The following is a 16,505-nucleotide window of genomic DNA, read 5'->3' as shown; positions in this document are numbered from 1 at the left end:
TACCTGTAACAGTGTGACACTTCTGATCAATGTATGATTGCCCACACTGGCACAGGATTTTATATATCCCTGGTCTCCTTAGACCTAGGTTGACTTTAACACATCCCAGCATTGTTTGTACTTGTGCAGGAGGGTGGAATCTACATTTGATGTTTCCTCAGATATGTAGGGAAGAGGTTCCACTTTGCCCCATTGTAAGCAACATAGGAGCTACAACATATTACCTAGCAAAACATCTAGCTTCTCTTCTGAGCCCTTTGGTAGGAAAATGTAGACAGCGTGTTTGAAACTCAGAAGATTTTATACAGCAAGTGAAGACTATGCATCTCGAACCAGCAAACATATTAGTGAGTTTCGATGTGGTCTCTTTGTTCACACGAGTACCTCTGATGGATTCACTACAACACACAGGAGCTGAGCTGGAGGAGAACCTCTTACAGCTGCTCAGACATGTGTTTACCTTGTCTTACTTTTTATTCAATGAACAATATTTTGTGAAACTGAGTGTTGCTATGGGTAGTCCTTCGTTTCCCACAGTAGCTAACCTTTCTATGTAAGACTTCAAGGAAAAAAGGCACTTCAGTCAGCGGTATTGAAACGTAAATGCTTCTGGAGATTTGCAGATGATACCTTTGTAGTATGGCCACATGGGGCAGCAGCACTTACTGCATTTCTAAAAGACCTTAGCTCCCTCCATCCAAGCATTTGCTTCACCATGGAGGTAGAGAAAAATGGAGCCCTCCCATTCTTAGATGTCTTGGTCCGCAGAAAAGAAGACGGTTCTTTGGGTCACAGAGTGTTCTCTAAAACCAAATCACTGACCTATACCTACAAGTTACAAGCTGCTATCATCTATCTCAACACAGTTACTATTGTGGACTTTTGTTCACAGGGCTAGAGTTATCTCACATACAGGAAGTCTATCAGCAGAGCTAGCCATCTTTATTTGTTTTCACCTGGATTGGCTGTTTGGATAAGCAGATCCGAAATGCATTTCAACCTGATCAAACAAAATGTATTTTCCACCCTCAGCGCAAGTGCAAATGACGCTGGGTTCTGTTAAAGCAACCTTGGTTTAAAGAGATCACAGTATATACCATCCTATGCCAGTGAGGGAAATTATACAATCGCCAGACATATCACGCTGTTGAAGATAGATGTTCTGCACACAGATGTCACACCAAATTGGGTTCATCCAGAAGTATATGATGTTGTGACTCTTCAAGATTTCCCAGCGGATGGGTTGTAAATAGTCTTCACGGGTTTGCCGCCGGATCACGTTGTGCAAATTCCACAATAATTCCTTGGAGCAACTGTCCGACATATTCAGGTGGTACAACCTTTCTCGTGGCTAGGTACAACTGATACTATCTGCACACTGACACCACGTTTTTAGAAAACACGTGCGAAGAATGCGCAGCTGCGGAAATCATTCATGTGCAGAGATTTGCCATATTCAAACTCCAGCTGCCGAAAATCGCAGATCAGCTATCCCACGCGTGCGCTGTACGCTGCGTTTGTCAAGTGCGCAGCCTTCGTCAATTGGAAAAGTCGCCAATTGCGGAACACTGCCTGAATACAGGACATCGTATGATTTATGAAAAGACGGAAGATTTATCCTCGGCATCATCTTTCTGGGACTGCGTCATTAAGGAAGCAATTCATATCCATACAGCCGATAATCTCATCAACAAGGATACAGGATTTCAACTGAGCACAGCCTGGAACCCTGCATTGGCTGCTATTAAATTACACCGTGAAAATCAAGATTCTTCGCTAACAGGCCCGTCGTAACACTGGCCTAGTACGGCTGTTGGTAAGTAATGTCTGACCGCACTTGACAAACGCAGCGATCAGCGCACGCGCGGGAGAGCCGCTCTGCGATTTTTGGCAGCTGGAGTTTGAATATGGCAAATCACTGCGCATGAGCGATTTCCGCAGCTGCGCCTTCTTCGCACGCCTGTTCTAAAAACAGGGTGTCGGTGTGTGGATAACGTCAGTCGTACCTAGCCACGAGCAAGGTTGAACCACCAGAAGATGTCCGACAGTTGCTCTGAGGAAATATTGTGGAATTTGCACAACGTTATCCGGCAGCAAACCCGTGAAGACTATGATGTTGCTGGACACTGCATTGACTTTGGACAGAGCATGAACTACAGAGAGACAATGACCCTTTTGCACACTTCCATCATTAAAGAAGCAGTCAAAATATGGATAAGTAATGATTTGATTAACAGACACAGGATTTCAACTCAGGTGGGGAATCGGAGTCTGGACATTTAACCTGGGCACCAACACCTGCCTGTGTGCATTCTGGCCCTTGATTTATTGTCTCCCTTTTCCCATGTCACAAGCATCCAAAGATCACGGTCTGTTTCTCTGACAGGGGACACTGGATAACATCATCCTCTACAATTCATCTATGATGACATTATAGACCCAACACTTGGCACCTGCATTTTTCTAGCAAGCCAGTGTATACATTGGCAAGCCACTCAGCAACATATCAGCAAACACCTGAAGACAACATGCAGGTATCTCATTGAAATATTATGCAGCATTCACAACTTTCTGACATGGTGTCCATGAACCACTGAAGCATTTTTCATATTATCTGCGACGGTTCGCATGGATGACATCACATTTGTCAGATTATACAAGTTTGAAACAGGTGTGTCCACCACCTTGATGACACCATGGACAGGAGCCGATGGGTGGTATAATCTTCGGTTATTAAGAGGATAAAACTACCATACAATGGATTCAAGGAGCAATTAAATTTTGTATTTCGCAACTGATATCTTTTCACTCACAAGAACAGCACCATTGAACCTTTACAAAGATATTTAACATGCCAATATGTTACTCAAGGTTCTGAACTTACTTCTTCTGTTGTGACGATTGGTCCCTCAAAAGCAGATTGCTGCACATCAGAACCAATGGTAGTGTCACCTAGAGAAAATCACAGTAACAATTAATTTGTTAGTGATCTGCTCACTCATTAAAAGGTTCTTTCACAATGATACATTACACAACAATTGAATATAACAACAAAATATAATGAAAAGTTTCATCAGTTATTGACTTCACGTCTCCCAATGAAAGAGTCTCCCTGTTATCAGTAAAATCAGCTAATAAAGCATACACTCTGATCAATGTGCACGCCCCCACAAATCACCACAATAAAATCTACCCTGAAACAGTGGACAATTTCTGGGAAACACTAGAAGAAACAACAAATAAAATACCTAGGTACCATGTGAAAATCTTAGTAGGCGATTTTAACGCACAACTAGGGAAGGAAAAAAAATTCAGATATACCACTGGACCCCACACCAAACACAAACGTACCAACAAGAATGGTGAAAAACTAATCGACTTCTGCAGAAGCTTTGGACTTAAAATAATGAGTACCCAGTTTCAAAAACCTGCACATAAATTAACCACATGGAGATAACCCAGTCTTAGACAGGGTGAATACCAAATAGACCATGTCGCAATTTCCAAAGAAAACATAAAAGAAATTCAAAATATCAGAACCCGCAAAGGTGTCTTTGAATCAGATCATCATCATCATCTCCAAATAAAAACAAAATTCCAACCCAACAGAATGCTAAAAAGGCCACCCAAAAGTACCAAACCAGATCCGGAATATCTGCAACTCAACAAAGAAAAAATCATCATGCAAATTAATCAGGAAAAATCAATAGACTGGAAGAAACTAACAGAGAAAATTCAGGAAGCCCTCAAATTAGGACAACCCCCTCGCAACAGGAAACATCGCTGGTGGAATGCAGCCTGTGATGAGGCAGTCGACAACCGAATAAATGCATGGAAAAAATTTAGCAGTCACAAAACTGAAGAAAACTGGGAGAACTTTCTTAAAACTCAAAAACAGACCTAAAAAATAATTAGAAAAGAAAAATGGGGATATGACAACAACAGACTCTCTGAAATCCAGCAGGATTTCATCAAAAATAATACAAGAAATTTTTATAAGACTTTCAGAGAAAACTTACAGGGATACCAAGCGCCTAGCTTGTGCTTCAAGAAACCCGATGGCTCTTTGGAAACCAACACGAAAAATAACTGCAAAATCTTAGCCCGATATTTCAGTTCCCTCCTCAACTGAGAACCATCCCAAGAAAAACTTGTCTTCTATTCTCCAGTATTCACACACCCAGATTCACATGCCCCGGATCTTGAAGAAATTATGAAGATAGTCAAGCAGTTGAAAAATAACAAAGCACCAGGAGACGATGGGATCATTGCTGAGTTCTGGAAACTAAACGATCCTATACTTATGCAGAAATTACACCATATAATGTCAGACATATGGATAACGGAGCAGATACCTGAGGACTGGAAATGCGCTCTAATTCACCCTCTACACAAAAAGGGCGACAAGACAGACATGAACAATTACAGAGGAATTTCCCTTCCTAGTCGCTTACAAAATCCTTTCCAAAGCGCTTTTAAACAGGATAGAATCCCAAGCAGAAACACTAATTGGTGAATACCAGGCCGGATTCAGAAAAGGACGCTCATGTGCGGAACAGATCTGGTGCTTAAAGACAATATTACAAATGAGGAAATGCAGAAACACAGTAGTTACATTCATCGACTTCAGGAAAGCATATGATTCAGTGGACCGTGGAACACTGTTTAAAATCATGGAAGAATTTGGGATCGACCGAAAGACACGAAAAATCACAGAACTGACACAGGAACAACGGCCAAAGTGAAATTCATGAGCGAAGTATCAGAACCCTTCGAAATCAAATCTGGAGTCTGACAGGGGGACGGACTATCCCCAATCCTTTTGAATATTGTTCTAGAAAAGATAATCAGGGAATGGGAACCTCACGTAAAGGGTATCCAAATTGGTGTCAAGAAAGAGAACCGAATTAAAGTCAAGTGCCTTGCTTTCGCTGACGATATTGCAATTATCACCAATAACAGAACAGAAGCGATTCACGCAGTGGAAAAACTACATGAAATTTCACAAAAAACCAGACTACAGATATCTTATGAAAAAACCCAATATATAGAAAGGCAGCCAGAAAACAAATCCCCTTTAATAACAAAATATGGTAAAATTGCACAAGTCTGCCATTTTAAATACCTCGGTGAAACTATAAAGTCCTCAGGATTAAACTGAATTGCCAATGAACAAAGAATCACCAAGCTCCAGAAGGCCTACAAGCTAACATGGACGCATTACAACAAGAAGTGCATTTCGGCAGAGACAAAATTAAGGCACTATACAACAGTGATTCTTCCAGAAGCAATCTATGCAGCTGAAACAATGGTGATTGATGGTCATTCAAAAATTAAGGAAATAGAAAAGCAGGAAAGAAAAATTCTCAGGAAGATTTACGGTCCAATCAACAAAAATGGCATTTGGATGAAGAGAAAACAAAATGAACTCTATAGAAAGATCAATATAGTAACAGATGAAATCAGAAAGCGCCGAGCCAAATTTTATACACACAACTACAGGATGGAAGACTCCAGAACAGCAAAGAAATTATTCAATATTATAACAAGGAGTAAATGTGGCACAGAATGGCTGAAAGAAGTCCAGAGGGATCTACAGCAGATCAACATAAAAAATCTCGAAGATCGCACTGAGTGCCGGCATAAAATCACAAGTGCGAAGTTTGGGGAAAGAACATCGCGTCAGCCTGGTAAAAAATGGACAGAGGAACGGAAGAAGGAACATTCTGAGAGGATGAAGGAGGTTTTGGGAAGCAAAGAAGAGAAACATCCAAAGATGAAATTATGAATTCAAGTTCAATCGCTCTCCTAAAGGGGAACAATCATTATAATAATAATAAAACAAAGATGATGTGACTTACCAAACGAAAGCGCTAGCAGGTCGATAGACACACAAACATACACTGTTGCGTCATCAGGAAAGAGGGAAGGAGAGGGAAAGACGAAAGGATGTGGGTTTTAAGTGAGAGGGTAAGGAGTCATTCCAATCCCGGGAGCGGAAAGACTTACCTTAGGGGGAAAAAAGGAGAGGTATACACTCGCACACACACCCATATCCAACCGCCCATACACAGACACAAGCAGACATTTGTAAAGAAATCAGGAACTACTGCATATTTGCCCCTACTTTCGATAGGCCTACTTAGATTCTTCATATTTATCAAATTTTGGTAAATGTTCAGTATAACCTTAGAAGAATTCAGCCAACCCTAGGTCTTTGGTACTTGAACAATGCTATATAATTTGTCATGCACTTTTTGAAATGCCTTTTTCCAAAAGATGCAAAAAGACGCATTAGTGTATCATTACTCAATTGGTGAATAATTACTCGAAGTAGCCACACTCTTAATAAATTTGAGTATATGCGCAGAGCAATGTAAAGTGGAACTATTCACATAAAACTAATCACAGATAAGGTGAATGCCAACTTTGATTCGTTAGAAGAATCCCCAGGAAGTACAGTCCAACCCTGGTTCAAGCAATATCTAAATATTTCTAATCAGTCTGGGATTCATACCAGAGAAGGTTGACATGGTAATAGGAAAGATCCAAAGAAGAGCAGTGTGTGTCATCACTGGTTTATCTACTAGGCATGTGTCACAAAGATGGTCATCCAACTCAAATGGCGGATGCTAAAAGAACAGGCATCACATTGCAGTTTAACCCAATGCTAAAATTCTGAGTGTGTACATTCCTAGGGGCATCAAAAACAATATATTACTCCCTCCTATGTATATCTCTCAAAAAAAAAAAAAAAAAAAAATTATGGAGGTGAAATTAGAAAGGTCTGTCTCGCATGGGGTCTTACCAACGACTGATTCACCCAGGAAGATTTGTGGATGGATCAAAAGTGGGGTAAAAGCACAAATGGATAAAAGTACAAAAGTACCCTCTGCCACATTCCATAAGGTGGCTTGTATAGTACAAACGTAAACATAGATGGAAAGCGAAGGGGATGTGAACTGAGTGTCGTGTCATTCCGATTCTGATTATGCAAACACATTGCAGCTAGTATGATTTATTTTTCCATCATGTAATTAAGAAGCAACATTAGGCTTTTAATGCCCTGACGACAGTAATATCATTATAGACTGAGTACAAGATCACAAGCATACTAACAGGTAGGGAAATTAGAGGAACTCATAACGGCCACACTTGCATTCTATTGGTTACATGTACGACTATGATATATGTACTAATGTGCAACAAAACAAGTTGGAAATTTGTCTGAAACCTAGTACAGCCTTTTTCAATTTACACTGAAGTTGCACCTCTTGTGACGAAAAATGAGTTAAATATGGTGTGACTGTAGACAAAGGATTTAGGTACAGATCAGAACACCACCGGTATACGCTTTTATTTTATATCTACATTTATTAGTTTTACCAACTCCTTCTCACACCGCTTTTACCTTGAGCTACACTACAGGCCAATCTGTCACCACAATCAAGATTACAGGAAGTGGGAGAGGTACGATGGGAGGGGGCATTATATTGCAAAAAATATTGATGGAGTTCTACCATATATAATGGATGCTTGCTGTTGTAACTAAAAATTTTTAATAAGTGGAAGAATTGTTGCACAGACGGTAAGCTACTAACAAGTACTTTTATATTTGGCAGCAAACGCAGATGAAACGTTGCAGTACAAAATGGCTGTAAGCTCTATGGGACTTAAGATCTGAGGTCATCAGTCCATGAGGCTTAGAGCTACTTAAACCTAACTAGTCTAAGGACAACACACACATCCATGCCCGAGGCAGGATTCGAACCTGCGACCGTAGCAGCGGCGCGGTTCCGGACTGAAGCGCCTAGAACCGCTCTGCCACAAGGGCCGGCGTTGCAGTGCACTTACTTTATCTACTACAGTAACTTGTCTGTTGAGTAGATGAGACTTCTCCCGTATTCGCTTGTTAAAGTCATCTATAATAACTTACCTTCAACATCTTCCAAATCGCTTTCAATTTCTTTCCTATTCGTGCTTGCTGCTTTCGTATGTCTGCTCTGTTCCCTCCCACTTAATTTTTCTTTCTTTCCTGTCCCAATACTTTCATCCTCGACAATGTGTGTTATTGCCTGCGGCACCTTCCTTTTTCTCTCCACCCGGATACTTCTAATCTTTCCTGTATCATCCGCTGATTTTTCGTTGACATATTGCGAGGAAGGAGATAATTCTGTAACATCCCACTTGGCAATGCTACTCCTCCTGTTTCCGAGTTTTTTCTCCCTCGACTTCATTAAAGTTGTTTCTTCATTACCACTCAATGAAAGCACATTTTTCCTAGAAACACTTTTCACATCACTGACATCGTCATCTAAACTGCAACTTACGTTAGCTATGCTACGAAGAACCGCATTACGATCAAATCGCTTGGCTTTTTGTTTTTTGGAAGTAAAATCACTTTCCGATAAAAGCCTCATGTTTTCATCACACAACATATGTGCCTTCGTGAGGTGATTACTAACTCAAAGACTAGACAAAACGTTGCAAAGATATGACAACCATCCTACAGTCTACCAATACCCAATAGGCCAATAATATCGAACCTCCAGAACTATGTGAAGATCCTGACAGGTGGAGATCTGAAACATGAATAATTGGCCAACAAATGAATAAATGCTTGCTCCAGTATTAAATTTGTAAAAGGATAAAACAAATTTCTGACAAATGTGAATAATAGGCAGAGACTGGCATCGTTCAAATACGGGAAATGTCTTACGAGCGATAAGCGGATGGCGGGAACCGTGACGATAAGTGATTCATATGATACGTAAATTACGCGTTGTTGTTCACGCAAGTGTTCTGTATTACTTCGTCCCGTGGTGACTTCGGTGGTAATCTGCAATTCCGGTACCATGCTATCGCCAATTACACTTGATCTCAGTGACAGCAGCGAAGACGAAGATCTTCAGCTCTACAAGAATTCGGCAGTATGCAGCTCACAACAGCGTCGCGCTGTGGAGGAACAGAAAGGAGGAAAGCAACAACAAAATGTACACAGAAAACTTATCACAGTGTACAGTTAATTACATTCTTCATATGTACACAATTTTCTCTTTCAGTTTTGAAAAGGCAGCTATTTTCATACTATTGAGTTGAGCATTTTGAAATCGAGGTATTTTCGTGCACCCGAGATGTGGCAGAGCAACATCTGTGCTTGCTTGTAATGCCCGTATTCTCATTTTCATTTCTTGGTTTAACTTTACATATCTATAAAATACGAAATACTGATGACATAAGTTTGAATCATAAAAGAGTAGCAACAACAGGGTGTGTTTTGCTTTACCAGTAATGTAATGAGCAACAGGTGTTCTCAACACATCACAATTCAAAACTACTAGTGACTGGTTAATAAAAGGAATAATAAGTTTCATTCCCTATAGTTTTTTTGCAGTCATTTTTGATGAGTCTCGTTTTGATGTGCAGGACTTGTAGAAATACTAAAAAATAAATAGGCTGCCTTGATGACTCATTTTCATTTTTTAATAATGTCTTGTCTGTCACATGTTTCAAGTGGAACAGGCATATTTGTAATGATACTACAAATTTATTCATGTATTTGCACCATACTGCTATTCTAAAGAAATTTTTTGCAACAAGCTTATGTGCAGAACGCAATGAATCAGTTTTGCGTGGAAATGTCAAGATACACAATCCATGACAACTAAAGAATTTGTAATCTCGTGATTCTGAAACCCATTTCTACACTTTTTTCACGTCAGAAACGGCAAAATATATTTTATTTAAACATTTTGAATGACAGAATCATTCTGCTTGGGTGATATTCATTTTCTTCTGGATGTTTCACATGCTTGTGGCACACTGACCACTTCACTCCCTCTGCCGCATTCAGGTATTCAGTGTGGGTTGCTTTTTGGTATCCATACTGCTGGAGGGTGGATGGCATAGGATTCACATCTCAAAACATAATTGTGAGGATGGGGCACAAATACTTGATTTGGTTAGGAAAGGAGGAATTTGGAGACAAGGAATACTTTGAAATTTTGCTCGTGGTTTTTTTTTTTTCTCTCCACACTCCTACGCTAACCATTACCCTGTGGTCTCCCACCAGTGTTTGATGTGTATTAGCTGTCTGAACTAAATGAAACACATTTTTAGCCTTGTTTCACAAAATTTATTCATGCTGCCTAACATGGGTTTCAAATTACAACCCCATTTTTTAGTACATAACTGATCGCAAAGATGAAATGCAATCGAAGTTAAACATGTCAACTTTCTAAAACTATCAATTCTTGACTAAGCTTTAAAAGTTATTTCTTTTGACAATTTTGACAAATTAAATATGAATTTACAAAATTCTTTAGGACTGCATTTACAAAATTCATTAGTAGGCTACAGCATTTGCGATAGCTGTGACCAGACAGGTCCTACATTGGAGTAGAGTTGCACACAGGAATGGAATTTTTTTATAATGCGAAGAAGGTCCCAAGTCTTTTTCCCTCTGTTTACGGGGGTTGCAACACTTTCTGAAAGGTGTGAATAATTGAACAGAGTTTGTTCACTCTGCAATAAATATGGGGAGTAAGCTCTGCACCCTTTCCTTGTCTGTGTAGGACTTCCAGTTATATCTGTTATGTATTTGTGGTTTTCATTTATGCAGTGTTTGGCAAAGGTCAAATGTGACTTCTTTAATCTCCAGCTTTTATGGCATTCTCCAAGCCTTGTACAAATTGACCTGCCAGTCTGCCCGATATAGTGACACATACATTCTCGTCAAATGATCTTATAAACCACAATTATCAGGATGTCTGGTTGTTCATCTGCTGAGAATAGAAGGATTTAATAATGTACCGTAGCCTTAACACAGATGATGATTTCATTGGCAACGTAGGGAAGACTTTTGAGTGAAGGGTCAGCTGCCACCTCCGCTGGATACTTGAATCCACTGCTGTCACTGCAGGTTAAGAGGTCATTATTTCCACTGTTTATCTCTCTCTCTGTTCTGTTGCTGACAGCTATACTACACTGTTCTCTGCATAGAAAACACCCCACAGAATTCCCCCCCCCCCCCTTAAGTTGAAGGAGATTCATTGTACTAAATAGCAACGTCTTTGTGCTGTCTCAAGGCGAATTGGAGAATTTTGTAGGTAGATGAAATTATTTGAAACATTGGGAATGTTCTCCATTTCTATTTTATCTGTTTATTTACTTGTCCTTAGAACATTCAGCTCAACAGTATTGGACATGTCAGATGTACAGCAATAATATACACTTATATAAAACATATGCAAAGTAGGGCAGGGTTAGGCAGGGATAAGATGGGAAGTTGCCATGGCCTAATCACTGAACCCATCCCAGCATTCACTGTAGCAACTTGGGAAAACACACATCAGGATGGCAGGAGGAGGTACAAACCCTGCTCCTCCCATATTGGAGTCCAGTGCAATAACACTGACTTAGCCACCTCGCCCAGTACTTGATTTGGGAACAAAAACACACATACTTAGTCTGCAAAGAGAATGAAGAACCTTGCTATATTACACTTTAAAAAAAAAGTAACACTACAGAGAAGTATAAACATGCGAACACCTACCAGTACTATATCCACCAAAACTAATCCTGAAATGGATCCCTCCTCTGAGCTGTAGTATTGCACTGCATCCAAAATTCTAACTGAAACTAACAGCAGAGACATTCTTCTACAAAGACAAACACGGTGTAGATGTTGTACCAGTTAACAGATTAAAAAGTGGTCAACAGTAAAGGAGGGCCTAGTACTTCTGCAACCTAACATCCTCCTTTGTGATGTAGAAATACTACTCAAGAAAAAATGACTTTTAAACTGTACTCTAAAAGATGCGCCCTTCTCTGACCTCTTTGTATATATTGGCAGTGTGCTATAAAGAATGACATTGAAGTGGCTCACATGTCTTTGAGTGTGAGTTGTTTTTACTAACTCTGCTTGGAGGGACCCACAGTTGCGAGTGCTATATCTATGGTAGGCCTAATTCCTATTAAGGTTGCAGGTCTCCAAGATTAGCTTTTGTCATAAACAAACATTTGTGTAAGTTGTGAGAAGACGATCTTATTGTATTATATCCAATGAAATAACAAGCTGAAATAACATCACAGACACCATATGGAAAACTCAACATACAGTAGTGCTCTGTAAGCTGCTTCACTGTTGAGTTAGTAACTCGCATGTGATCAGGAGAATGAATAGGAGAGTTTAAATAATAAATTATTATTTTTTTAAAGAAGCTAATTTCAATGGGGAATCTTCCTAAAGCTTCTTAGGTGGACGTACATTTCTCTGATGTGGTTGAAAATGGAAATGCTGTGTAGTGCAGACCTCTATGTTCCAGTGAGGTGAAACAATTCTAAGCAAATAAATTTTGTATGATGGCAAAGAGGAATCCCTAAGCTTTCTTGAGATCATTCACTGTGACTACATAGATGAAGTTGTGGTAGGAGTAGGCTATTTGTTTTAAAGTTGTGTGTGTTTTGGATTATTTGCAAAACCATTAAACCAGGGGTTGTTGGTCTCATTAACTGATAGACTTTATGTAACTTTAAATTTATTTCAATATTTTTGAAATTTTTGGCTACACTTTTATTGGTTATATACAGCTGCTACCATTACTAACACTGCTGTGCTTCTACATGAAACATACGTTTTTTGTGCTTTCTTCATTTACTGCCAAGTCACAACTTTCTCCAGTTCTCTGGCAGTAAATACTTCTCCGTTTACCTCCTCTGACCTGTCATCCATTGAAGGTTACGCTATTTTGTATAGTCATTGTTTACAACAAAATAAAAGCTCTATGGGGTGTAGTGAAGACATAGACGGGAGAGGCCAGGAAAGAAGAGGAACAGATAGCTCTAAAAATAAATGAGACATTCGTAACAAGTGCATGTAGCGTTACAAGCCTCTTAAACAAATACCTTATTTCTGTTACTGACAGTTTGGGGTTATCAGGTTCAGTAAACAGTGCAATGGAATATCGGAGACCATTGGCTACAAATAGCTCCAGTGAAATGGAAATGACACTCAGTTCTCCCAAAGAAGTGGCATCTATCATAAAATCCTTAAAATCAAAGTATTCTAGTGATTATAATAAAATATCAATGAAGTTAATCAAAGAGTATTCACGTGAGTTGAGTTCTGTTTTAAATTGTTTTTGTGTAATCAATGTCTTACATGTCAGCAGAACATTTCGAGACTGACTAAAATATGCTGAAGTTAAGCCTCATTACAAGAAGGGGGATAAAGAGGTACCGTCAAACTATTGACCAATTTCACTTTTACTGGCTTCTTCAAACACAACAGAAAAGGTTGTGTTTAAGCATTATGTTCATCATCTGACCACAAATAATATATTGTCCAAGTCACAGTTTGGGTTCCTTAAGCGTTCCGATATAGAGAAGTCTATTTACACGTACAGTGAGAATATACTTGGTTCATTAGATAACAAATTAGAGCCCACTGGCATTTTCTGTGACATGTCAAAATGGCTGCTGAACAAATTTTCACTGATGCTAGTAACTGCTTTAAAGTTAATTCACTGTCATTAAACTCCAAAAAGACCTACCATATGCAGTTCAGACCGTCTAAGAGATTTCGTTCCAGCATGTGTCTAACATATGAAGACATGCATAGGCCTATAGAATAGGTTGACAGTGTAAATTTATGGGATTACAACTCAATAATAAATTCAGTTGGTAAGGGCATACAACAGAATTGCTTTCACTGATCATATATTAAACACACTGAATAACTGAACATCACCCATTGGGATATTTTCTGATCTTTCAAAGACTTTTGACTGTGTGACTTCTTCTAAGCCTAAGTATTATGGTATGAGCGGGACTGTGCACAAATAGTTTAATTCATATTTAACTGGAAGAATGCACAAGGTGGAAATTAACAGTACAGATAGTCTGCAAAATTCAGCAAAATCTAACTGGGGAGGTATCAAGAATGGTGTTTCACAGTGTTCAGTCTTGGGTCCCTTATTGTTCTTGATATGTATTAATGACTTGGCACTCTCTATTCATGAAAATGCAAAGCTAGTTCTTTTCATTGATCATAATTACACCCAAAAAGAAGAATTAGCTCAGGAAATTGTAAATAATGTCTTTCAGAAAATTATTAAGTGGTTCTCTGCAAATGGACTCTCACTGAATTTTGAGAAAACACAGTATATACAATTCTGTATAGTAAATGGCATAACGCCATTGATAAATACAGGCTTTGAACAGAAGTCTGTTCACAAGGCAGAATATTGAAGATTTATGGGTGTGTTCATTGATGAAAAATTGAATTGCAAGAAAAACATTGATGATCTATTGAAATGTGGGAGTTCAGCTACTTACGCTACTAGGGTTATTGCAAATTTTTGTGATAAACATATCAATAAATTACTGTACTGCATCTATTTTCGCTCAGTGCTGTCATATTGGATCATATATGGGATAATTCACCATTAAGAGAAAAAGTATTCACTGCACAAAAGTGTGTAGCCAGAATAGTAGCTGGAGCCCAACCAAGATCAACTTGCAGACATTTATTTAAGGAACTAAGGATATTCGTAGTACTTTCACAATACATATATTCAGTTATGAAATTTGTTATTAAAACCCATCCCAATTCAAAAATAATGGCAATGTGCATTGCAACAAAACTAGAAGAAAGAACGATCTTCACTTTTCTGGGTTAAATCTGACTTTGGCACAGGAAGGGGTAAATTATGGTGACGCAAAAGTCTGTCGTCATTTACCAAATAGCATTAAAAGTCTGACAGATAGCCAACTGGCATTTAAAAAGAAATTAAAAGAATTTCTGAATGACAACTACTACTCAATAGATGAATTTTTAGATATGATGTAGTAATTGTAATAGAAAAAAAATTGTGTTGCATGAAGAAACCTTATGTTAAACTGACACATTCCACATCATTATGAAAAGTTGTCTTCATGATCTATGGGACAAGTATTGATGTAATGTCGCCCCAGAAGTAGACATGCTTCTTACATCATGGTAACATGTCAGACTGAGAATGTCAAACTTGCCCAATGTGACCTTAGGCTGACTCACTAATGTATGTTTTGCTTACTACTCACAGTGAATAGTTTGTGCTAGGTCTGTAACACTGTACAGTGCTTGAAGGGGAAAAGAAACTTAGTTATGTTGTAGGCTGGTCATTCAACTGATGCGAATGGGGAAGATTTGTATAGATTAGCAAGGGCCTTCATATGATGGAGTTCAGCATCATTGGTTTCTAGTTATTAAAATTTAAGCTGTGTTTCAAATTACTGCTTTACTTTTGACAAAAATCTTCTCCGTTTATCAGCCAAGTTGTGGCAACATGTTGTTGCAATATTTTGATGAGTTTCCTACTCATTATCTTCAGGCAAAGTGTCAGGTTCTTGTCTAGTTTATTCCTTTATAGCCATTGGACTGCAGACTCCCTGCCAAGGATCCAACAGGTGGATCAGTTTCATGGTTTCAGAAGAGCTGACATAGGTGGTCGTCGGGAGGCCTCGACAGGATGGAAGGGGAAGGTGCAGCTGTCAAAACTGCTGCAACCTGTTTATTCTGCCTGCTGCCTCTACTGCTTTCACATCAGAGCAATCCTGACATATTTTTGCTAACACCATATCCCATGCAGAGCTCAGTTGGAAACCTCTATTCCAGTTGACAAGATTGTCACAAACTTTTATTTGCACTGCCTGTTTGATGAACAAATTCCAGAATTCACTAGTATAACACAGCACCTTTCTCTATTCAAAAGCAAATATGTGTCCTTTGTTGATGTTGTGTTTTGCCACTGCAGGCATGCTGTTTGGTTGAGGCAAACACTGCTCACATGTTCTTCATATGGATTGTTTTGTTATTTCTTCTTGCTCAGCTGGAGGGCACGTCTTGTTTGTGTCTTTGACATTTTTTGCTACAAGTCGGTAGACAGACTTTCCTTGTCGCTTATGTCACCTGCGCTCTGTGCTGCGCTGATGGTGAGTGCAGATTTGCATTGCTCTGGATGGTAACAGTTGTTGGCGTAGACAGAATGCCTCAGCATGCCATCAGGATTCTTTATCAGAATGTTTAGGAATGATAGCTCCCTGGTGAACCTGACATTAATGTGTAAGCTGTTAAGGTAGTGCAGTAATTCTTCTATTTTTTTCTCCACCATGCGGCCAAACCACAAATGCATATATCTGTACAACTTCTTTGATTTCAGGCATGCGGATTTGAGAGCTGTTGCTTCAAAGTGCTCCATATATAAGTTAGTGGTTCCTTGCATTAGAGAGTATTCCATGTTGATTCCATCTATCTGTTCATAGAATTTTTCATCTTATTGCATGTAAGTGTGGTGAGTGCATCTGAAACCGGATTCACCATGTTGCTCCCAAAGTCACTCTCTAGTAATACCTCTAGTATTACCTGTGTGAAGTAAGATGTAACATTGCAGCTGACTGGGCGATCACCCTTGTCCAGATGTCTCTTGAATCGCTTTCACAAACTCTGTGGAGTTCTTAACGTG

At 39.2% G+C, this 16,505-nt stretch overlaps 2 protein-coding genes across 3 annotated transcripts in view; one reads left to right on the top strand and one right to left on the bottom strand.

Annotated features, from left to right (window-relative positions):
• The window catches only part of LOC126262736 (ribosomal L1 domain-containing protein 1-like), a 70,117-nt gene extending 61,630 nt beyond the window's left edge, over window positions 1-8,487 (bottom strand). Inside the window, exons 1-2 of the mRNA XM_049959544.1 lie at window positions 7,937-8,487; window positions 2,885-2,952 (exon numbers count right to left, since the gene is read on the bottom strand). Of these exons, the coding sequence (XP_049815501.1) occupies window positions 2,885-2,952; window positions 7,937-8,438 (570 nt within the window). The 5' untranslated portion in view covers window positions 8,439-8,487. The remainder of the gene's footprint in view (window positions 1-2,884; window positions 2,953-7,936) is intronic.
• A 51-nt stretch (window positions 8,488-8,538) lies between these two features.
• LOC126262735 (fanconi-associated nuclease 1-like) overlaps window positions 8,539-16,505 on the top strand; it is a 151,858-nt gene continuing 143,891 nt past the window's right edge. For both annotated transcript variants that reach the window (XM_049959543.1, XM_049959542.1), the window contains exon 1: window positions 8,539-8,993. In XM_049959543.1, the coding sequence (XP_049815500.1) occupies window positions 8,856-8,993 (138 nt within the window). In that variant the 5' untranslated portion in view covers window positions 8,539-8,855. The remainder of the gene's footprint in view (window positions 8,994-16,505) is intronic.

This window comes from Schistocerca nitens, chromosome 6 (genome assembly GCF_023898315.1).
Source record: "Schistocerca nitens isolate TAMUIC-IGC-003100 chromosome 6, iqSchNite1.1, whole genome shotgun sequence".
Classification (NCBI taxonomy): domain Eukaryota; kingdom Metazoa; phylum Arthropoda; class Insecta; order Orthoptera; family Acrididae; genus Schistocerca; species Schistocerca nitens.
Note: the sequence above shows the minus strand (reverse complement) of the source record. Positions and strands in the feature narration are given on the sequence as shown.